General features: G+C 43.8%; 1 protein-coding gene across 1 annotated transcript in view; it reads left to right on the forward strand.

The window, feature by feature from the left end:
- lrp2b (low density lipoprotein receptor-related protein 2b) overlaps positions 1-23,003 on the forward strand; it is a gene marked incomplete at both ends in the record, with an annotated part of 73,764 nt that overhangs the window by 15,173 nt on the left and 35,588 nt on the right. Inside the window, 25 exons of the mRNA XM_083787415.1 lie at positions 516-739; positions 934-1,140; positions 1,248-1,453; positions 2,030-2,170; positions 3,941-4,150; positions 4,424-4,616; positions 4,822-4,947; positions 5,558-5,688; positions 5,983-6,120; positions 6,661-6,939; positions 11,068-11,307; positions 11,475-11,597; positions 11,881-11,997; positions 12,242-12,619; positions 13,237-13,485; positions 14,483-14,691; positions 14,954-15,138; positions 15,295-15,523; positions 16,445-16,622; positions 16,918-17,046; positions 17,802-17,968; positions 18,544-18,687; positions 19,662-19,771; positions 20,403-20,580; positions 21,763-21,976. Coding sequence (XP_083643541.1) covers positions 516-739; positions 934-1,140; positions 1,248-1,453; positions 2,030-2,170; positions 3,941-4,150; positions 4,424-4,616; positions 4,822-4,947; positions 5,558-5,688; positions 5,983-6,120; positions 6,661-6,939; positions 11,068-11,307; positions 11,475-11,597; positions 11,881-11,997; positions 12,242-12,619; positions 13,237-13,485; positions 14,483-14,691; positions 14,954-15,138; positions 15,295-15,523; positions 16,445-16,622; positions 16,918-17,046; positions 17,802-17,968; positions 18,544-18,687; positions 19,662-19,771; positions 20,403-20,580; positions 21,763-21,976 — 4,705 coding nt within the window. The remainder of the gene's footprint in view (positions 1-515; positions 740-933; positions 1,141-1,247; positions 1,454-2,029; positions 2,171-3,940; positions 4,151-4,423; positions 4,617-4,821; positions 4,948-5,557; positions 5,689-5,982; positions 6,121-6,660; positions 6,940-11,067; positions 11,308-11,474; positions 11,598-11,880; positions 11,998-12,241; positions 12,620-13,236; positions 13,486-14,482; positions 14,692-14,953; positions 15,139-15,294; positions 15,524-16,444; positions 16,623-16,917; positions 17,047-17,801; positions 17,969-18,543; positions 18,688-19,661; positions 19,772-20,402; positions 20,581-21,762; positions 21,977-23,003) is intronic.

The following is a 23,003-nucleotide window of genomic DNA, read 5'->3' on the forward strand; positions in this document are numbered from 1 at the left end:
AGACTGGGGCAGAGCCTAAAAATGCAAAGAAGTCAAATTAACATGGTACAATTATGAACCTGCATTTAATGATATGCGGACATCGAGGGAGTTTGTTTATCTCATGAGTTGTCATTTCAGGTGGAAGTGAGAGATGTAAGAGTGAATATCAGTCTGCTTAAAAAGACTGTGTAGACCAAACCATTAGAATCGTGATTGGAGGATGCATGAGTCTGTTTGTATTTTGATACAGTACCTTTGCTCTCAAAACCAATTGCCAGTTTGATGTAATGATTGTGTACTATAGTAGTCTATAGGCTGCACCATTAGTAGCTGGCTGCTCAATACAGCAGCAGATCCAAGTACAGTTTCTGGACTCCAGAGCACCATTGCAGCAGTTGCAAGTTTAATCCTTTACCCGGTGACCTACATGGTAACCTACATGATTGTACCGTGGCATATAAATTAGCGTTTACAAAATGTCGCTGAATGTTATAATTTAACAACCGAGATGTGCTGTACCATTCTGTCCCTAGGTGTACTCTGCCAACTATGACGGAGGTGACATTAAGGAGGTTCTGTCTACCGCGGTCCACAGTGTCCAGAACATCGCTGTGGACTGGCTCAACTTCAAACTCTATGTCCTAGAAATCCGGGTGGAGCGCATCGATGCATGTGACTTTGATGGAGGGAACCGAGTCACACTGGTGGCAGAGAACCTGCAGAGTCCTCATGGACTTGCCTTGGACCCCACAGTGGGGTGGGTACTTGAATGTTTAAACAGATTTGATTCATCTCATTCTTTATTGTTCTCCGTAGAGGACATTGGTTTTCACGAGAGTCACAAAGAGAGTCTGTAACTCTGTACACAATATACAACACATAAGAACTTGTATAAAACACTAATGTTTAATGAAGCCTAAGGTGACTTGTTGTTGTTGTTGTTTTGTGCAGCTACATGTTCTTTTCAGACAAGGGCATTAACAATGAGGAGGTGAAGCTAGAGCGGGCACACATGGACGGAAGTAACCGGGTTGAACTGGTGAAGAGCAGGCTGGGTACTCCAACAGGCATAACCCTGGATATTGTTACTCAGAGGGTGTACTGGTCTGACAGCCATTTTGACATGGTGCAAACTGTCACATACAACGGTCTGGACAGGTGATAAACAAAAGTTTCTCCTCAGTAAAACTGCACAATTCCATGCAAACGTCAAAATAGGTTGTTTTCTTTTACCTCTTGACCATGCTGTGTGACATGTTCCACAGGAAAACGGTGCTCTATGGAGGAACCATGGCTCCATATCCATTTGGCATCGCAGCATTTGAGAACCACCTGTTCTTCACTGATTGGACCAAGATGGGTGTGATGCGAACGACCCGCTTCAATGGCATGGACAGCACCTCCCTCCTCTACAAGACAGCCAGTAGACCTGGCCATATTGTTGTCGCACATCCTGTCCTGCAACCCTTCGGTACGGAAGTGGACTTCACACATTGTTTGTTCTGGAAACAATCCTACTAATCTGAGGATTGGAAATGGGAGAATCTCCAATGTTTAGTTAGCTTAGTCGTTATGATGGTGGCTTTTCCTAGACGGATCCCTTTATAGTCTTCCTGGGGTCCTGAGCAAAGCAATTGCAATATACAGACATGCAACTAAATATACAACAAAAATACCCTTTCTGTCCTATACTAACCACACGATGCACTTCATTGACTGCATGGGTTCCCCCAGGAGTCTGTACTTGGTCCTCTCCTTTTTACGCTCCACAAGAAATTGCTGACCTATAAAGTCACGACAACACGTTGCAATGTGGTGTGTTGTGAGCAGGTAGACCTGCTTTTAAGTTGCCAATTTGCCATGAAATGTTCCCTATTATGAAATGCCCAGAATAGGGACGGTAGTGTTCATAATAGGTTAAACCTAATTGTGGCGTTTTTTTTACTATGAACACACTAAGCCATATACTGTAATGAATATAGTAATGAAATGCTAAACCGAGCTGAGTAACGTCTGAGTCAGACAATGTGGACATGTTGTGTTTCAGTGATGAATCCTTGTGGTAGACACAACGGAGGCTGTCAGCATATTTGTGTTCTGAGTCATCGCTCCGACAACGACGGTCTGGGTTTCCGCTGCAAGTGTCGCCTTGGTTACGACCTCCACCCTGACCGACACTCTTGTTTCAGTGAGTCCCGCTGACGGAGGCAGCACCATGCCTGAGTTTAGAAGTGTATCATTATTTCATTATTGTTACATTATTTACACGGCTTGGTTGAATGCTTAATTCTGATTGGTCAATCGCCGAATCCATCGGTCTGTTATTTCTGGATAATGACCACTCCGCTCCATATAACAGACCGATGCCTAATCAAACCCTCTGAGCACCTGCTGTGCTCTGCTGATTTACTGCTGTTACAATTTACAATTTAGGCATTTAGCAGACGCTCTTAATCCAGAGCGACTTACAATAATCAAGAACAAAAGCATGGGAATACATCACAAAAGCATTTGTCATAAAACATGCGTAAACTAAGAAAGTAACAGTGGAATATCTATATTATGAGACTATACATATAAACTATATATATATATACTACTATGCTATACATATGTACTATGGCGTGCTATGACTATATACAATGCAATTATAGTGCCGTCTACATAACATGCTTATATGGCTGTTACATGACAGCCATATAAACGCACACAGTGTCGTTTACAGCAAAACATTGCTCTAAAAAAGAATGTATGGCTGAGTGGTCATTGTTTATATACCGGTACATAAATCACCTCCACGCTGTCGCGTCGGTGAATTATCTATAAACAATGACCACTCAGCCATACATTATCCCTTACTCAGATTACATCACATGAGCCATCGCGGTCCTGAAATTCAGCTGTGATCATAGACTGTAAAAAAATATGGACAAAGCGTTCCCCGGGTCTAACATGGACGTAAAATGAAGCCTGTTATTCCTGCACTGTAAGTCGCCATCTTTCTAGATCCGTTTGGGCCCAGCTGGCCATTGGCTGGCTCCGTTTTGGCCCAGCTGGCCATTGGCTGGCCCAGACACGAGGCGGGACTTCCCCCCTTCTTCTCCGTTGGTTTTTATTTTGACTCGAGTGGGAGGGGACTCCCGATCATAGACTGTAACGGTAGCCACGCCCCTCAGAACATGCGCGACTTTATGGTCATTTTTTTAATAAATGGGACCATAATTTTCCAAAAAGAATATTATGACATTAGAAATGAGACTTTAAACTAGTGACTGGAAGCAGAAAGTATTCATGACCATGTTTATTAAGGTAATACAGTCTAGGTGAAGTTGGGCCCAAATACATGGACTTCTATGGGGCTATGGGTTTTTCTGGGTCCAATGACAGTGCCACAACAGGCCATTATATGAACTTTCAGGAGTTTCAGGCTTCACAAAATATCTGTCTGACTGCCCCCCTGGCTGTGATACATGATAGGCACCGTGCTTATTTAACCACTTTATAACCCTTTATACTTAGCCGAGCAGGGTCCCCCAGGGTTATACACTTATTTTCCGGCTTTTTGACGTGCCCAGAATAGGCGTTTATGTCAGCCATTGTTTGTAATAATCATGCTTACATACACCTTTGATTAAATTGTTTTTGAATTGTGTGACAATTTCCATTTCCCAAATGGAGTCTCTCAGGACCAAAATGCCAACAAATCTATTGTGAATGAACCACTTCAACACTGTCTAATAGTGAAAATAGCCGATCGATTAGTGGAAAATGTTAGCATTTTACATAAATTACACTTTCTTTTGAAATAACGAGATACAAAATTGAATAGGAAATGCATGTATTTATTGTATATATTTACTTATTCGCTATCCATAAAAAAATGGTTTGCCATGCACTGTTTGAAAAACCCTACTGAACGTCAGCATCCTAACCAGCCTTTTTCTGTGCATGTGACCAGAGGTGAGGGACTACCTGCTAGTAGCGACGTCCCTGGCGGTGCGAGGGCTCCCATTGAACGTGTCCTTCCAGGAGGACGTAACCCTGCCCCTGGCAGGCCTCGGGGTCACGCACTCAGGCTCTGCCGTGGAATACGACGGCAACGAGGAAGCCATCTTCTACAACGACAGGAGCAGAGGCCTCGTCTACAAGTCCAGCCTCAATGGCACTCGTGAGTCTTGACCCGATATTGGGATCATGTCTATCGTTGTGGGGGTTTATACGGTCGACATCGGCAAAAAAGGAAATATTTGAAAATGTTTTTGGGGGAGGAGGGGTTATATCCTTTTTTGTTTTGTATGCACCTTTTGTATTATCTGACTTTACATTGAATTGAATTATTATTCACATTCAGGGATTAATAAAGTGGATTAATAGTCCTAGTTTTCATTCTGATATTTCTGCATATTGTTTAAGTTACTAAATGTCCCTTTTTGCTGTCCAGATCATGAGATTCTGACAGGTTACAGAGTGGGATCCATTAACGGCATGGCCTATGACTGGACGTCCAAAGTTCTGTTCTGGACCGCGGCCTCTTACAGGTCAGTGGTGGCTTTCAAAGTGACGGACAAGTCCAGAAGAGACATTGTGACCGGCGTGATGAATCCCACGGGAATCGCAGTGCATCCCAGCGCTGGGTGAGCATTCTGTAGTGATTCTACATCATCAAGTATTCATGAATAATTTCTAAACGGTATAATGCCAATTATTTATATACTGTTTGCAAGGTGTAGTAACCCTGAGGACTGCCTATAGTTGAAGAGCCATTGTATACAGTATGAGGTTCTGTTATTTGAATGATAATAAGTACGTCTGTCCTCTTCCCTACCCCGGTCCCAAAAGCTACTTGTTTTGGGGTGTGATTTCCCGTCCAGCTGTTATAATGAGGTCTCACACCGACGGAAGCAATGCTGTTCCCCTCGTCAACTCAACCCTGGGCGAGCCGATTGGACTCGCTGTCGACTACGAGTAAGCACATTTTGTGGCATGCCGTACATCTGGAAAGCATGGAAATAAAATGGTCATTTCCGATTTGTTAATACATTCGAGAACTGCACACAGGTGATTTGGAAACTTTATACATGTACTGTACAGTACTGTATATTGTCAGCCACGATAAATTAATCACCACAGATGTATATCTTCTTCTTTTTTTTATACATTTTATTCAAAGAGTATGACATAATTATGCAAGTTTCACAGAAAGAAAATACAACTCTTTGTTTTTTTACATTTTCTCCCACAACCCCTTTCCCAATCCTCCCCACCCACCCACATAATGTATACCTTAGTGTCTTACAGTTCATGTTAACTTTTTTCTTTGGTTATGAATGGCCTCTCTCAACAGACTGAATCGTCAAAATAATACAGACAAGAAATGATGGTCTAGAAAGGTTTATTTATTGGAATTCCTTTAATATTTTCCCTGGTGGCGCTCAGGTTTTTTTGGTGATCTTCAGTTTAGGACTAAAGCCTGGTTTTGTGATCTTGTATAGCTCTACAATCTTTCGTGCACATGCACCCGCAAGGAACTAAGCATAACTCTGGCTTAATAATTCCTTGTGCTTGGCCCTGGCAGGATGGACAGACTGTACTGGGTGGATACCCTCTTGGATCAGATAGGACACATTGGCATTGATGGATTTGACAGACAGACTTTCAGCAATATGGGGCAGATTACCCAACCCTATGGCCTTACAATCTACTCTGGTAGGAGTCATTGTTTTGAGTTATGGAGACACGCACGCAACGCACGCACACTGTATGAGTACATTTTAATTAAATTGTTTACTTTTTCCACTGTGGTCCTGATGACATGCACAGAATGGCATTGCAAGTTTGGCATAGGAAATCTATGTCAAATATTAAGTTAGACTTTGCGTTAAGACAATTCCAGTTTGTTACTACAGCTACGTTCACGTACATACAGTAGATGAATAGGCAGAAGCAGAAGATCCCAGTGTGGTGGTTTGATATAACTTATTCCATGTTTTCTCCCTGCAGACCACCTTTATGTGTCTGATATGAGGACAAAGGGGATATTCCGCATGAGGAAGAGGGACGGAGGGCAGAAGTTGATGATCAGAAAGGGAATTCATGGAATCCTGAACATCAAGACCTACTCTGCCGACCTCCACAGCAGTAAGTGGACCCTGCAGGGAGAAATAGGTCAGACGTAGGTTAAAGGGGAATACCACTCATTTTCAACATTTTACTGTCATTAATATACCTTGTAGGTCAGTAACATTACGAAGTACATCTTGATGATGTCACAAAGTTCATAATGTTACAGATTTCTTTTCACACCTCCAGTTCTAGGCAACACAGAATGGGGGGACTTTTTTTTTATTATTTCCACACAACAACTCTAAGGTATATTAATGACATTTTTAAGGTTTAACTAGCTCTAACCCTAAAGATGGATCTTGAACGAAAACATTATTTTACCCACTTCTTTACACTGTAAACCTGTGATCTGACAATTCTTATTCCCAGAGGCCAGATTTAGTCTTACAACAGTTTTTGTTGCGGCGGAAATATAGCCGATCTACAAGCTCGGACGCAACACGCCGTGAGCTAGTGGATCTGCTGTCTTTGCCGCAAAACAGCATCGTACGATGGAGCATACATGGGCATCAACCTCAACCCCATGCCTGCCTCATCAACCCTTTTCCCCAACAGTGTTTAACAGCCGGTGCAATTCGGCGCCCAACGGCTACTGCAGCCACTTCTGTTTCCCGACCCCCTCCTCCAGTCGAGTGTGCGGTTGCCCCTACGGTATGAAGCTACAGGCCAACCAGAGGGACTGCGTCAAGGACGACTCGGTCCCCCCGCCTGACACCAACTGTGGCGACTATGCCTTCGAATGCGACGAGGGCCGCTGCGTGCCCAACTCCTGGCGCTGCGACGGAATCGCAGATTGCGTGGATAAGAGTGATGAAGCCAACTGTACTGAGCCAGGTACGTGTGTTGGTGTATAACAAACCGTGAAACATGCAGGTATACCAGTGCCTCCAGGGACGTTTTGTTTGCCATTCGGTCAATTTCTCGGCTTGATTACTGCAATGCACTTTTTTCAGGACTGCCTAAGAAAACAACTGACAGATTACAACTTGTCCAAAATGCAGCAGCCAGAGTTTTAACTAGAACTAAGATGAGAGAACATATTACTCCAGTTTTGGGCATCACTGCACTGGCTTCCGGTTGTTTTTAGGATTGATTTTAAAATTATTTTACTTGTCTATAAAGCTCTCAATGGTCTCGCACCTTCCTACCTACATGACTGCCTGCCTAAATATGTCCCAAACCGCCCCCTAAGGTCTTCCACTGCTGGCCTGCTCGCTTTGCCTAAGAAAATGGCAACAAAAAAATACGGGGAAGCAGCTTTTTGCTTCTACGGGCCGTCGGCATGGAACAAGCTCCCTCTGTACCTTCGACAGGCAGCCTCTGTAGACATTTTTAAAGCTCAGCTCAAGACCCACTTCTACAACATTGCTTTTAATTGATCTTTTAGTTGTTTTTATTTTAGTTTTTGTTATTCATGTCCTCACTGTATTGCATTACTGTCGTTGCCTTGCTTTTCTTTTATTCTCCATTGTTCTGTAAAGCACTTTGAGCTGCATTTCATGTCATGAAAGGTGCTATACAAATAAAGTTTTATAATTATTATTTATTAATCTAATAAACAATAGGCTACGCACAATTAAAGTAGTATGTTTCACTCCACCTGTATGATAACTTTTATGAGGGCGATTTGATAATTATTCGTATTTCACCACTTTGAATGCTATTTTTGGCATGTCACTAAAGAAAAACGTCAAAATAGTCCAAAATAGCATATCGTTGCTGTCGGGAGGAAACCACCTAAATCCATTCTTGAGGTTTTTAATTTATTTTGCATAAATCAGTGCTATTGAACACCCTTTACGCCTGTGTGTTGTTAAGAAAATACCAATGAAAAACAGTAAACAGTGCTTTGGGCCCTCCCCTCAAACTGTCTGCTAAAGCAGCTAACTCCACCACCTCTCCCCCTCTCATGCAAGTAATTGACAATATATAAAGTCACAACACCAACTTTGATGAGGCTGTATTGCTTTTATTTCAAAATATAAGGTTTTCTTAATGTAGCGGACCCAGCTGGCCATGAAAGGTTGAAGACTGACTGATGATTTTAAGTTGCTTTATTAGTGAATCACCGTAGAACTAAAAGAAAAACATAATATGCATCATAAATCAGACAATAATCAATGGACATATATAAGCACAAGCTGTTCACTTAAACCATATTTACATAACCAATAAAATCCATACAGTGCAGATATCAAACAGTATGAAAACAATAAACATCAAAGAATGTAACACAAGACCATCGGACCATAATAAACAAAAGATTTTCACCTTGTCCCCTTTCCAGCTGGGTGCTAATTGTTGAGTCAGTGTGTCCATGGTTTGTTCCAATTCTCCTTTACGTTTGTACGTTCCATTGCCTTTACTTTGGCTCCTTTCCATCCATAATCAACAAATGTTTGTCCTTGTGTCTCTGATGCTCAACCATGGAGGACTGTTTTAAACCAGTCTCCACCTCCACAGCTGAGCTACCTGGGTTCCAATCACCAATTATCCTTAACTAGACCCATGTCAAATTAAAGGGCCAGCATGTCAACACTTCCTGAACATCACAATAAAAAGGTAGACTGCGGGTCCGTTACACTCCCACCAAAAATCATAGTGAATTTAAAACTTGGTATAAAACACAATGATTTTTCTTCCAAATTAGGTAACCCCAGACACATTTAATAGTCTCAAAATGGAAGGTAGGTATAGACGGTACAATTCTTCTCCCACCATGAGGAGCCCTCCCACCTTGAATAGACCAGCTCCAACTGTGACATCCTCAACATTTACCTTCTTGACCATAGTGTCCTGATCGTGCTTGTACCTTTCATCCTCGAGTTTCCCTTTGGCATGTTTACGTTTCTCCGAAGCCTGTTGAGAGACTTCTGGTTCTGGGTGTAGAGTTGATGCAACCTTGTGTGAATCTGCTGCCACAGTGGAGTGGTGGCTCCTTATGGGATTCGGACTGGGAGACAACTTTTCTCTGGGCATGTGAGTTTGGGCTGGTTTGTAGTCATCAGCCTGGATGACTGCATCTTCCTGCTGCTCCAATTCACCCTTCTGAGCCTCCAGAGCACTCGTCTGTTGGTCCTCTGGCTCCTGTGCGGCAGCCTGGAGCATCCTCTGCTGCTCTCGCTCCTGTGCGGCAGCCTGGAGCATCCTCTGCTGCTCTCGCTCCTGTGCGGCAGCCTGGAGCATCCTCTGCTGCTCTCGCTCCTGTGCGGCAGCCTGGAGCATCCTCTGCTGCTCTCGCTCCTGTGCGGCAGCCTGGAGCTTCCTCTGCTGCTCTCGCTCCTGTGCGGCAGCCTGGAGCATCCTCTGCTGCTCTCGCTCCTGTGCGGCAGCCTGGAGCATCCTCTGCTGCTCTCGCTCCTGTGCGGCAGCCTGGAGCTTCCTCTGCTGCTCTCGCTCCTGTGCGGCAGCCTGGAGCTTCCTCTGCTGCTCTCGCTCCTGTGCGGCAGCCTGGAGCATCCTCTGCTGCTCTCGCTCCTGTGCGGCAGCCTGGAGCTTCCTCTGCTGCTCTCGCTCCTGTGCGGCAGCCTGGAGCTTCCTCTGCTGCTCTCGCTCCTGTGCGGCAGCCTGGAGCTTCCTCTGCTGCTCTCGTTCAGCTTCAATCTGTTCTGTGCAACTCCTCCCCTGCCTCTTCCTGGCAAGCTCTACTGCCGCTGCCACAGATGCAGAGTGATAGCTACTCTTGGTATCAACGTGTGATGGAGTACGTTTAAAAATAGAGTGAAAGGGATCATGGACAAGCAGTCCATAAAAACAATCCTGCATTCCCGTTCCAAATTCATTATCAACAATTCTATCAAAAATAACTTCAAAAATGTCCTTCGATATAAATTTACATCGATCTACTCTTCTTCTCACATAATCATCTGGGGTGCCATGTTTAAAGATGTCAGAGTAGAGTTTAGAAATATCCTTGCACTTAACCAAAGTGTCAAGGACAAGTCCTGGGTCGCTCTCAGTAATGTTGGCCTTTAACTGTGTCTTTGTGATCCATGCAATAGCCTTCCATTGATCATACATAGATAGAAGCCTCTTTACCTTATTCTCAACAAATTCTAGATCTGCATTGTCATCTGACTCATTCACCATCATGCTAATGTCTGCCATTTTGGATTAGATTTCAATAAAAAGTCAGGCTATGGGTGTGACTGAAAATAAAGACCTTGAATATAATAACCGTAAACAAATGTACCTTTAACTTGTATTGTAAATTCAACACCTTAATGTATACAAAACCTTTGGCAAAATATGTATCTTCACTGGCGTGTACATCATAGAACCACAAACTAAAATTGAATTCAGCTATCCTTATAGCCTACTGTGAAAATGCACATTGTAGCAGTCCTTGTTTCGTAACGTTCCATTCCGTTGTGCGTGTTTGTGTTAATGCAATTGTTCACCGGATCCATGCAACAGGGTTAATTGAGTTTGGTTAATGGCAGCCCCAGAGTGGGAGAAGTCCATTTTCTTGCAGGTGGATGCAGAGATGAGTGATGGAGTCCATTCCGGGTAAAGTTCTACTGTAGCGGACCCAGCTGGCCATGAAAGGTTGAAGACTGACTGATGATTTTAAGTTGCTTTATTAGTGAATCACCGTAGAACTAAAAGAAAAACATAATATGCATCATAAATCAGACAATAATCAATGGACATATATAAGCACAAGCTGTTCACTTAAACCATATTTACATAACCAATAAAATCCATACAGTGCAGATATCAAACAGTATGAAAACAATAATAGACTGCGGGTCCGTTACACTTAATTCCCTGAAAAATGAAGCTTTTTTCATTTTCTGAAAAATTAACATTTTGGAGTTACTGTAGTGTTTTTTCCCCCGACAACAGAGATATGTAAGTAGTAATACTTACAACTGGTTTCACCATGCTGCATTGTTGTGAGCTTGTAGACATCAAGCTCGATACTCTTGCTATATCGTTGAAGTGTGACTTCACTCCCAGGAATGACCTGCTCTCCGCGCGCATTCACCTGCGACAACAAGCACTGCATCTTGTCCAATTGGCGCTGTGACGGCACGGACGACTGCGGGGACGGCTCCGACGAAGACAACTGCCCCACCCGCGTCCCCACCACCTGCGGCACCAACTACTTCACCTGTGACAACGACAGGTGCATCGGCAAAAACTGGGTGTGTGACGGCGATAACGACTGTGGCGACGGCTCAGATGAACGCCACTGCAGTGAGTTATGAGGGAACCGGCTCAGCTTTCATCCATGTCGAGGAGCATTCTTTTATTTGGCATTTTGAAAACTGACGTAGTAAAAAAATAATGAGGTATGAGGATTCAAAGCAACTCTTGCTCTTGTTGAAAGGCTTTCTAGATCTGCTCTGTCTGTGTCTGTGTAGATTCCACCATCTCTTCCTGCTCCCCTGGCTACTTCCTGTGTCCAGACCATCGCTGTATCTCCAACTCATTTGTGTGCGATGGAGACCAGGACTGTATGGACGCCTCTGATGAGAACAACTGCGGTACTACTAATACTGTAGATATGCTGAATGCCCTGCATGTGTGATACACGATGAACCCTTTTAGAGTTGTACTACTAGTAGTAACCTATACGTATATTTATTGCTTTCATGTCATGAACACATACAGTATAGCCTATACACAGTATATCATCATTTTAAATGTTGCTACTTGCTATACCCGGTATATATTTAATTTCCGGCCTCTGTATAGCAGACACATGAATTAAGGAACATTTGAGAGCTCACACCTTTGGCCATCACTCTCTGTTTTTTCCCCTTTTAGAGTTTATCTGTGAATCCTATGAATTTGCCTGTGCCAGTGGAGATCAGTGCGTCCAGTCTTATTATCAGTGTGATGGAGCCTTTGACTGCCGGGACCACTCTGATGAGAGAGACTGTCGTAAGTTAGATGCACAAACTTCATGTCGCAGAGTACAAAACAATTAGATCACGAATATCTCTGGAAGGTGTTTTAATTACTTTAACTTTAACCCTACTCCATGTTTGGGCTGGTCCAACAATTGCTGTGGTTAAGTGTTTATAAAGTTAGAAGAAGAGAATTTGTAACTAATAGCAACTCAACAAAAATACCCCAAAACTGTTTTTACTCTACTCTTTACCTTTCTGTCCTCCCTCCCCTATAGCCACTCGAGGTCCAGGCCTCTGCCACGACGACGAGTTCCAGTGCCAGACGGATGGATTCTGCATACCAGACAGGTGGGAGTGTGACGGCCATCCAGACTGCGAAGACGGTTCCGATGAACACAACACGTGCCCGCCCATTACCTGCAGGTCCGGTCAGTTCCAGTGTGCCAACAAGGTGTGCATTTCGATGGGGTGGGTGTGTGACGGGGACAACGACTGCCGTGACCTCAGCGACGAGCAGAACTGCCCCACCCCGCCCTTCCGGTGTCCCTCCGGACAGTGGCAGTGTCCCACCGACCAGGCGTGCATCGACCTGGACAAGGTGTGCGACGGCCAGAGGGACTGTCCCAATGGAGCCGACGAGTCACCCATCTGCAGTGAGTTTCACAGAATGTCACGCCCTCTGTCACAGTTCCCAAAAGAAGATTGTGATATTGTGTACAGAGCTTTCCTTTACATTTCTAAACATATACTGTTAAAAAATAAAAGAATGAAGTTTCCAAAGTCAATGAGTAGCCTAATTGTGTTAAAGGTATATTCAGTGATTTCACTCAAAAAACCTTAGGTTTCGTTTTTGGCTGTGGGACCCAGCCTTTCGTCCAATCAGGATAGAGAGTCAAAAACAAAACCTAAGGTTTTTTGACCCCCAGGGGTTAACTGGGGACAGGGAGGAACTCCTTATATGGCCAGCACACTCTATAGTAGGGAGGATTATCACAACAAAACAAAAAAATAAGTGATATTTGAATTAAGTGAAATCACTGAATATACCTTTAAATAATCATGACCAAAATAATAATAATCTTTTTGTCATCCGATCGTGCAGCTCCACTCAAGACAAAGAAGGCAAGATCAAAATAGCCTATAAGGCTACCAGTGTATTCATCAGAAACCAACTGAAATTGAATCAATGAACCGGACTACAGTATGTCGCACATGCACGCAAAAACAAATGCAACAGCGCAATTATTTAATAACCCGTCTCTCTTTCCAGACCAAGATGACTGTGCTCTGAACAACGGCGGATGCAGCGACGTCTGTTTCCAAGGCCCGTTCGGGGCCCAGTGCACATGCAGTCCAGGATACCAGCTGCTCAACGACTCCAAGACCTGCGAGGACATCGATGAGTGTCTGATCCCCGGCTTCTGTAGCCAGCAGTGTTACAACGAGAGGGGCTCCTTCAGATGCTACTGCACTGACGGGTACCGCCTAGGGCCTGATGGACGCACCTGCAAATCCACTTGTGAGCAGCTAAACTGTTGCAAACCAGTCTTACTCCATGCCAACCCATTCTGACCTGAGATCAGATTCATACGAGGTTTCCGCCGGACACACGCTGGTCTGACGAACCCATTCTGACCTGAGATCAGATTCTAAAAATGTCAGTCGTTCTTCGATTTTTCAAAAAATAGCAGACCTACAAGCTCGTATCGCGCCACTCGGTGGCGCGATATGAGCTTGTAGATCTGCTATTTTTCAATAGCTAAAGCATAACATGATGCCGACACCAAAATGGGTGCCCGGTCAGAATGGGCCAAAGTACTGTATAGCGTGCTGGTTACATGGAACTTTGGTGCAGTATAGTTCTATTGAGTTGAAATCAAAGCAAAAACACATTTACCTCAGGGCTTTCCAATTTGGGGCGTGTTATTATAGGCCAACAATATATTGGAGCAAAAATGGCAGATTTACAAACTAACAACACGCCACATCGTGATGCATTGTGAGCTTGTAGATTGCCGTTTTTGCTTTGCTATTTTTGCTTTTTGATGTACAATTGTCCTTGCTCTCAAGTGTAATAAGAAAATATACCTGTATTCATCACTTACTGTATGTCCTCTTAAACTATCGTAGTCATGTGATTGTTATTATTATATAACAAAATGTGCTAGTCATATAATACAGTTCCAGTACATCACACACATTCTAATCGTAAATGTTAAACATATATATTGACATACACGATTCAAGAAGTGCAATGTCCCATGTCGTTAAATTCACAGAAGCAGTTATTATAAGTTATCGTTTCACCAGACCTCCTGCTTCTCATATAAGTTATTTGAACTTATTGGCAGTTAAAAAGACATGCAAAACACCTGTTATCTCATTTACATCTTAGAAGAAGGCATTTGCAATTCTTGTCTTTGTGCCGCTGCATCGTACAGTATGCTATTGTCCTCGGTAATGCCTAAAGATTTACTAAAAGTTTAATAGAAATCATAACATTTTGAATCCATCAGACCCTGCCCTAGCTGTGCTTCTGGTGGCTAAGCGAAGTCAGATCATTGCCAACCGGATCAATGTCAGACCGCCCCAGCTGCACCCAATTATCAGCGGCTCGGCCATTGTGACGGTGGACTTTGACCGGGTGACCTCCAGAATCTACTGGGCCGATGCCGGTCAGAAGAAGATCTTCAGTGCTTTCCAGAATGGAACAGATAGACGCGAGGTAGGATGAATAGTTTAAACTCGATAGCAGTGGGGCTCAGTGGATGGCAATGACCAACACTTTGGTGCCAATTAAAGAACATTATTATTATTACTTCTTAAACTTCTACCTATGGTAGAACATGACCTAGGTGGGCTTCTAGACTCCTAGACTGTGTGTACAAAATCTCTAGCTGCAGTCATTCACTACCCATATGTTCATATATCCCTACTCCAATCCCTACACAGGAGTGATGAGTGTGGCGATATCTGTTTTGTTCTAGGTGTTGTCCACTGGTCTGATGGCACCAGAGACTATAGCGGTGGACTGGGCCGGTCGCAACCTCTACTGGACCGATTCTCTCCTGGAAAACATTGAGGTGTCCACGCTGGACGGCCGCTTCAGGAAAGTTCTGGTCAACAAGAATGTCACCAGTCCACGTGGACTGGTCCTGGACCCACGCAACCAGTAAGATGATGGCACTCTGTGCGTGCGTGCGTGCGTGCGTGCGTGCGTGCGTGCGTGCGTGCGTGCGTGCGTGCGTGCGTGCACACAGAATCAGAACTCCGGTGATGCTATTATGGTGCAGGACCAATTTACACTTAAAATTCTTTCTTCTTTCAGCACCAACTTGATGTTTTGGGCCGACTGGGGTCAGAACCCTAGAATTGAGCAAGCCAGCATGGATGGAACCGCGAGGCGGGTTATCGTCAACACCAAGCTGTACTGGCCCAACGGTCTGGCCCTGGATTACACAACACGCAGGGTGTACTTTGCAGACGCCTACCTTAAATACATTGACTACTGCGACTACGACGGCGGTAACCGCCAGCAAGTCATGGCGAGTGATATGGTAAGTTGCTATATTCTATTCTATTCTATCTATTTGTACAAATTCAATTAATTGTAGTTCAGACACTAAACCTGGCATCCCTGTTTTGGGCATGTAGATTAAAAATCACACCTGTGTGAACCGAGTGGTGCAACTCCCCTCTCTCCCCCCTCCTCTCTCTCTCTCTCTCTCTCTCTGCTCCGTCAGATTAGCTTTATTATGGATATCAATCCGCGCCGCTGAGAACTATTTCTTCATTATTATTTTGGCTCGGCCTTTACTTCTTTAGCGAACCTAGACCGGGTTGCACAACAGCGGTCCCGTCCACCTCCCATTATACAGGCAGACTAAAAGCTGAATAACTCCTAATCTACGGAGCTCTCCGTGGGTTTGGTCAATTAGCGCGATGTTCGGAGGTCTTTGCTGACTATCCGGTGGTCTAGATGGAAACATTGGTGCTTTCTAGAGCAAGGATGGCTATATTTTAGCTCGCTAGCATTGACGCTATTTATTTAGCACAAGATGTGATCTGTTTCTGTGCTGCGTGCGCAGCCTCTCCAATTTCACGCATGCGCACACCACTCGTGCTCACACAGGTACACAGGTACACAGGTACACGGACATTGCTGGATGTAGGAGTGGTTGCACCACTCAAAAATATATCACACTTGGGTGAACTGAGCGGTGCAGGCTGCAGTTATAATTATAGTACTCAGTGTGAATGGCTCAACAGTGTGACCCGAATGTGTACACGTACATACACTCGGTCACTCATTGGAGCGGTTTGGCACCACTAAAAAATGACAAATTTGTCTGAAAGCTCACAGCGCATTGTGAGCTTGAAGATCAGCAGTCGTACGACGAGGTAAAAAAAAAATATGACACTGTAGCTGAAAGCAGCGTTCAACAAGTGTTCTGTATTTGACGACGTGCCCCATGCAGGTTCTCCAGCACCCCCATGGCATGACCATCTTTGAGGACCACATCTACTGGTCCGAGCGCTACACCAGCAAGGTGATGAGGACCAACAAGTTTCACGGCGGCAACGTCACCACCATTATGAACAGTGTCTACCAGCCCATGGGTATTGTCATGGACCACCCCATCAAACAACCTGCAGGTGCCCTATACCAACACAGCAACACATGTCCAAGCTTTATAGATATTCGTTAGATGCGCGTGTGTGCATGTGCCATTTATTATTCTTATTTTAAAATGGTGTCAAATATGGGCGTCCCAGGCACAACATCTTTTGATATGGAGTATCGTACATATCAATTTGAGGGTCCTCCTTGACATGAAAATGTTTGACCCTTAAGCAGAGCACCTGAATTTGACCGTGTTTTGCTCTCTCTCTCTCTCTCTCTCTCTCTCTCTCTCTCTCTCTCTCACTCGCTGTGCGTGCGTGCGTGCAGCCTTCAACCCATGCCAGGAACACCTGTGCGGTCAGCTGTGTCTGCTGTCAATCTTCAGACCCAGGTATTACACCTGCCACTGCCAGTCTGGATGGAAGCTGGACGCTGACAAGCGTACCTGTATCAAAGGTATCCTATAACTTCCTTCAACTGTATCGGAGGTATACCTTTTACAGTGCAACATACAGTATACTGTAAAGCATATTGCTATATGCATTAATAAGAATGAATCATTTGATCACGCTGTATTTTTGGTTCTATTGTGTTTGGTACGGTATTTATATTTTCTAAATTGTTGGCCTCTACGTTCTAATATTTGTCGTGCGTTTTGCCTTTATTGAAAGGCCGTCGGGATCGGGACTCGAACCCACGACACGCTGTCATTGCTGGATTATCAGCCTATGTGCCCAGACCGCTATATAGGCCGGCCCCGGGCCTACTTTCTAATAATTCTATTATATTTCCTAATTATCTTTCTTAAATTATTATTACTAGTCCTTACCCGTTATGAGATATTTGCCCCCCCCCCCCCCCTCCCCCCCTTGTGGCCGTGAAGGGTACTGCGCCTGGTTGCGTTTGTAATTGACTAATACATTAATTAATAATCATTAATGTGTCAAATCGAGAAAAAAAAGGGCTTCGTTACGCCCTCCACATGCATATGGTCAATGCCTGTGTGAAAAGTGGGAGTGATTGGTGCAGGCAGTGAGGAGCTACGGCACTGTTTCTGACAGACACGGACAGACACTCAGACATTCGGTTAATTATAGTGTGATTGACTCGCGGTAATGTTTTTACTTGCTGTGAAAAAACAACCTTCACACTAGGCAGGTTCTCAGAGGTACGGTATCAACACAGGACTATTGTATTCTATTGTCTATCAGACAGCAGCCCATTCCTCATGGTGGCGAGAGAGTCGGCCATCTTTGGCATTCCTCTGGACCCTGAAGACCCGTCCAACAACGCCATGGCCCCTGTGTCGGCCATCTCCCAGGGGCAGGACATGGACTTTGATGACCAGGAGCAGTACGTCTACTGGGTGCAGAGCACAGTGAGTGACGGCTCAATTCACATACTATTTACTACAATGCTTTAACCCATTTAGGCCTGAAAAAATTTCTTCTAAATCCTGACAGTTTTCCTAGGCCTATATTACTCAATATTTCATGTCAATTATCTGTAATTGGCCTCCGAGACCCCCCCCCCCCCCCCCCCCCCCCCATCTGAAAATATGTTGTTCCAGGGACCCTCCGGAAGCAAAGATTTGAGTTAAAAACATTCGTTCGCAAAAAATATATTCCAGATTTTTCAAAAATAGCAGACCTACAAGCTCATAGCGAGCCACTCGGTGGCACGCTATGAGCTTGTAGATCTGCTATTTTTCAATAGCTAAAGCATAACATAATGCTAACACCGAAAGGGGTTCCCGCCCAGAATGGGTTAAACGCTCAGGTGTACAGTATGTTGACATTTTTATGCTTATTTTTTACTGGTTTAATACATATTTTATAATCATATAATCATAATGTAATAATTGGTGCAGTATTTATTTTTTGATACATTTGAAAGTAAATGTGTTTTCGGTCACCTCTTAATATGTAACCTATACTTGTTTGCTTCAACCAGGGATCTATATGGAGGGTAAAAACCAGTGGGACCAATAGAACCCAGTTTGCTCCAGCTGCTATCATTGGTTCACCTTATGGTTTGGCTTTTGATTGGATAAGCCGCATGATGTATTACACCAATCCCACCAACAAAGCCATAGAGGTAAGACCTTGGAGCGCTTGACGGACAATGTTTCTTCATTTTAAAGGTATATTCAGTGATTTCACTTAATTCAAATATCACTCATTTTTTTGTTTTGTTGTGATAATCCTCCCTACTATAGAGTGTGCTGACCATATAAGGAGTTCCTCCCTGTCCCCAGTTAACCCCTGGGGGTCAAAAAACCTTAGGTTTCTCTATCCTGATTGGACGAAAGGCTTAGGTCCCAGCCAAAAACGAAACCTAAGGTTTTTTGAGTGAAATCACTGAATATACCTTTAGGTTTCATGCTTCAGTTAGGAGATGATTAAAAATGTGTTCTCTGGCAGTAGCATTTTGTCTCATTCAACAGATAGCTTTATATTAAATTGGTCGATGGCAGGAATGTACGACACTATAATGACACATTTTGACTTCTTACTACTTTTAATTAATCTTTGGTGAGTAGTCGAAGAGGGGCTTAAAATGTGTCTCTGCCTAACAATAGCTAAATGGCCAAGATACGTGTCTTCTTTATTGTAATGTCAAAACAATTCAACTGAGCCGGTTTTATAGGGTCTGGGAAGAGCATAGTATTGTAGTATATGTATAGTATTTGTTGTGATTTTTTTTACCAGCTGCTATGCAATAGCAAGCCAAGTCTATAATCGATGTGCAAGCTAGTCCAGCTGGTTTTCTCTTTGGCTGACGTACGTGAGCACCGCAAATATGAACGAACGACTCGGAACACAATAGTTCCACCTTAGAGAACTTTGGTTCCTACTGCGCTGAAACTGACACAGAGGCAGTTATAGTGGACCCCCGCAGATAATAATAATGCAGCTGGTAATTAATTGATTTATTCAATTCTTGTTTTAATTATTTTTATTATTATTATTATTATCCAGTCCAGCTGAATTTTGCTTGTCATCTTGGGTTGCTTTAATTTATTGTACAAAATAACTCAAAATTATCCGATTAAACGAATGTAAACGCAGGTGATCCGCGTCGATGGAGACCAGCACTACAGGAAAACCCTGATTACCAGCACGGGCAAACCAGAGGGAGCCGGACAGCCTCATGGAATAGCAGTGGACCCAGCCAGAGGGTAAAACCAATCTAGAACAAGAAACCTGGAAATGTACCAATGGAACCTAATGGCATTTGATGAAATTGGTACCTTCTCAGAGTTAAAGCTCCATAAGTTTTAAGTTGTACCGGGATTTACTCAGGTCTTCTAGACCAAACAACTACCACTTATCCAAGATACAATCAGTGCTGACATATTGTTCATTCATTCATTCATTCATTCAAACCTTTATTTATTCTCGAGAGACGTTGAGGTTATACCCTCATTTGCACTGTCATCGAGATACAGCGCAACATAATTGGCAACATTTTCAACAAAAAACAAAACGGATTAACAGAACAGCAACATTTCCAGACACTTGGGGGTAGGTCTGCAGTCAAAGATTTAAATTGACCGTATAATGTAATGTAATTGTGCGTGTATGTATGGCCGCCAGGCAGCACTGCATGCTTGTCAACAAGTATAGGTTTTCTACGCGACACCAGGGTGGAAATCTCTTAATGGAAGGGTAGAGGGAGACCACCTCCAACCACTGCAGATGGGCTAGTAGTAGTTATATACTTACTCGACCACACAGATTGGTTAAAATAAGGTTTTATTCATTCAAATAAGTTAGATTTGACAGTGTGGTACTCCCTTCCCTTCGCAGGAAGTTGTTCTGGACGGATAAGGGGACGGACAGCGGGGTTCCTCCAAAGGTCGCCAGCTCGGACATGGATGGAGGCGACCTGAGGACCCTCTACACAGGCAACCTGGCTAACGTGGGTTTCATCACTGCTGACATCTCCGCCAGCAAACTCTATTGGACCGTGGCTAGCACCGGGGCAGTGAGTATACTGTACAATACATGGCGTGCACAGATAGACACTAGGGGGTGCTAGAGCACCCCCTGCCCTTTTGGCAATTTTTCTCTCTAAAAAAAATATATATATTTTCTTTTTTTCAAATATTGATAAAAAACGCTTCTACTATATTATTTAGGCCCCCACAATCTAAAGCTATGTTTCTATGTCAGTGGTTCTTCGATTAAAGAAAAATAGCAGACCTACAAGCTCGTAGCGCGCCACTCGGTGGCGCGCTATGAGCTTGTAGATCTGCTATTTTTCAATAGCTAAAGCACCAAAATGGGTTCCCGCCCCAAAATGCGCTGCACAAGGTGCCCTTTTTTCACTTGAGCACCTGCCCCTCTAAATGTCTGTGCACGCCACTGTGTACAATACATGCTAGATCCAAGGAACATGTATGTTACATAATACAGTAGTCTCGGATGCATACCGTCCGTCATACAGTATATATGTACAGTACAGTACATGCATTGTATTGTATTGTATATATCTATCTTACTGCTCTTAAAGGGACACTTCACCCTTTTTGCAAAAAAATATATGTTAATGACGTTTAGAAGCTTTAGAACACTTTCCCTGGGGTCTTTATGTGTGTAATATGTGGTTTTAGATATTTTAGATTGTAGCAGTGAGCACAGTGTCTCTGATGTCATGGACACTGGTCTCACTACCTTCCTGGACTACAATTCCCATAATTCTTTGGTGCACTGCTCCTCATTGTGGATAGGGGGATGGCTGTCCTACTGAGACAACATGTAGTCCTGAACGCCAATATATATTATTATATCTACACTTTTCACATTATTCACATATCTATGTTATATTGGTTCATTCTATTCGCGAGTTATCTGACTGAAATGTAAATTTTTCCCTTTGTAGCTCTGAGAGAGTAAAAAATGTAACCATTTTGGTTACATTTGTATGGACCCATTTTAGGCGGGAACCCCTTTTAGGCGTTAGCATTACGTTATGCTCTAGCTATTGAAAAATAGCAGATCTACAAGCTCTACGAGCTTGTAGGTCTGCTATTTTTGAAAAATCGAAGAACGACTGACATAGAAACATGGCTTTTTCTAGAAAACTGTCATTTTCAAACGGACGTTTTTTAGAATCTGACCTCAGGTCAGAATGGGTTAAAAAAAAATGAACACTGGTTCCTTTCAGATTGAGTGCGGTACGATGGACGGTGTGAGCCGTGTGACCGTCGTCAGCGGCCTGTCCCGCCCCTGGGGCCTGACGGTCTACCAGAGCCACCTCTACTACACCGACCAGGACTTTGAGGTCATCGAGAGGGTGGACAAGGACACCGGCGCCAACATGGTCATCATGAGGAGCGGCATGTCAGGGCTGCGCTCCCTCAAAGTCCACGCCCGAGACGGTGAGTCGTGGTCTCTGGGTTGTGAGGTGGCGCTGTAGCCCCTCCAATTTGACAGCTGAGCACGGAATGTGACGATGTGTGATGATAAGAGCAGCCCATACTTCACACAGGTGTGATTTCTTACTCCTGTCCAGCAAAATGCCACAGGACTTCTCTACAATATTAGTGCAAAGAGACTATTATTACCTCCTGATGTATACTTGGCTGCACGTTGTGTCGCGCACCGAAAATAGCAGATCTTCAAGCTCACGATGTGTCGGATTGTGTCGCGCTGCATGTGATCCGTTGTGTGTGAGTATTGCTTCTTACACCTGGCCCGCCTATCCAGAATTCAGGAACTGCAGAAGTGGTGTGAATTTCACAGTGTTTCAGTTGATCGTCCAGCCCTGATGCAGCTTATTGAATAGACTGCCAGGAAGCTCGAGGAAAGAACGGCAGGTTTGGTTGGGGGGGAAAACAAAACAAAAAAAAGAAGGGAAAGTTGCATCAGCTTTAGAAGAGATTATATAAAACACAATAATTAATACGACGGATAAGCATAAACAGGCTAGTCTGAATAATGCTATACAAATGCCTGTTGGCAGTGGCGTGCACAGAAATTTAGAGGGGCAGGTGCTCAAGTGAAAAAAAGGGCACCTTGTGCAGCGCATTTTGGGGCGGGAAGTGGGAACCCATTTTGGTGCTTTAGCTATTGAAAAATAGCAGATCTACAAGCTTCATAGCGCGCCACCGAGTGGCGCGCTACGAGCTTGTAGGTCTGCTTTTTTTTTTAATCGAAGAACCACTGACATAGAAACATAGCTTTAGATTGTGGGGGCCTAAATAATATAGTAGAAGCGTTTTTTTTATCAAGATTTGATCAATGTCACCATGGTCCACACACTACAAATTAAGAAAAATAAATAAAACATTTTACTTTTTATTTTCTTTTTTTTTTAAGAGCAAAATTGCCAAAAGGGCAGGGGGTGCTCTAGCACCTCCTAGTGTCTATCTGTGCACGCCACTGCCTGTTGGGACATGTTGGGGG

Source organism: Protomyctophum parallelum (genome assembly GCF_964188405.1).
Source record: "Protomyctophum parallelum genome assembly, chromosome: 17".
Lineage (NCBI taxonomy): Eukaryota > Metazoa > Chordata > Actinopteri > Myctophiformes > Myctophidae > Protomyctophum > Protomyctophum parallelum.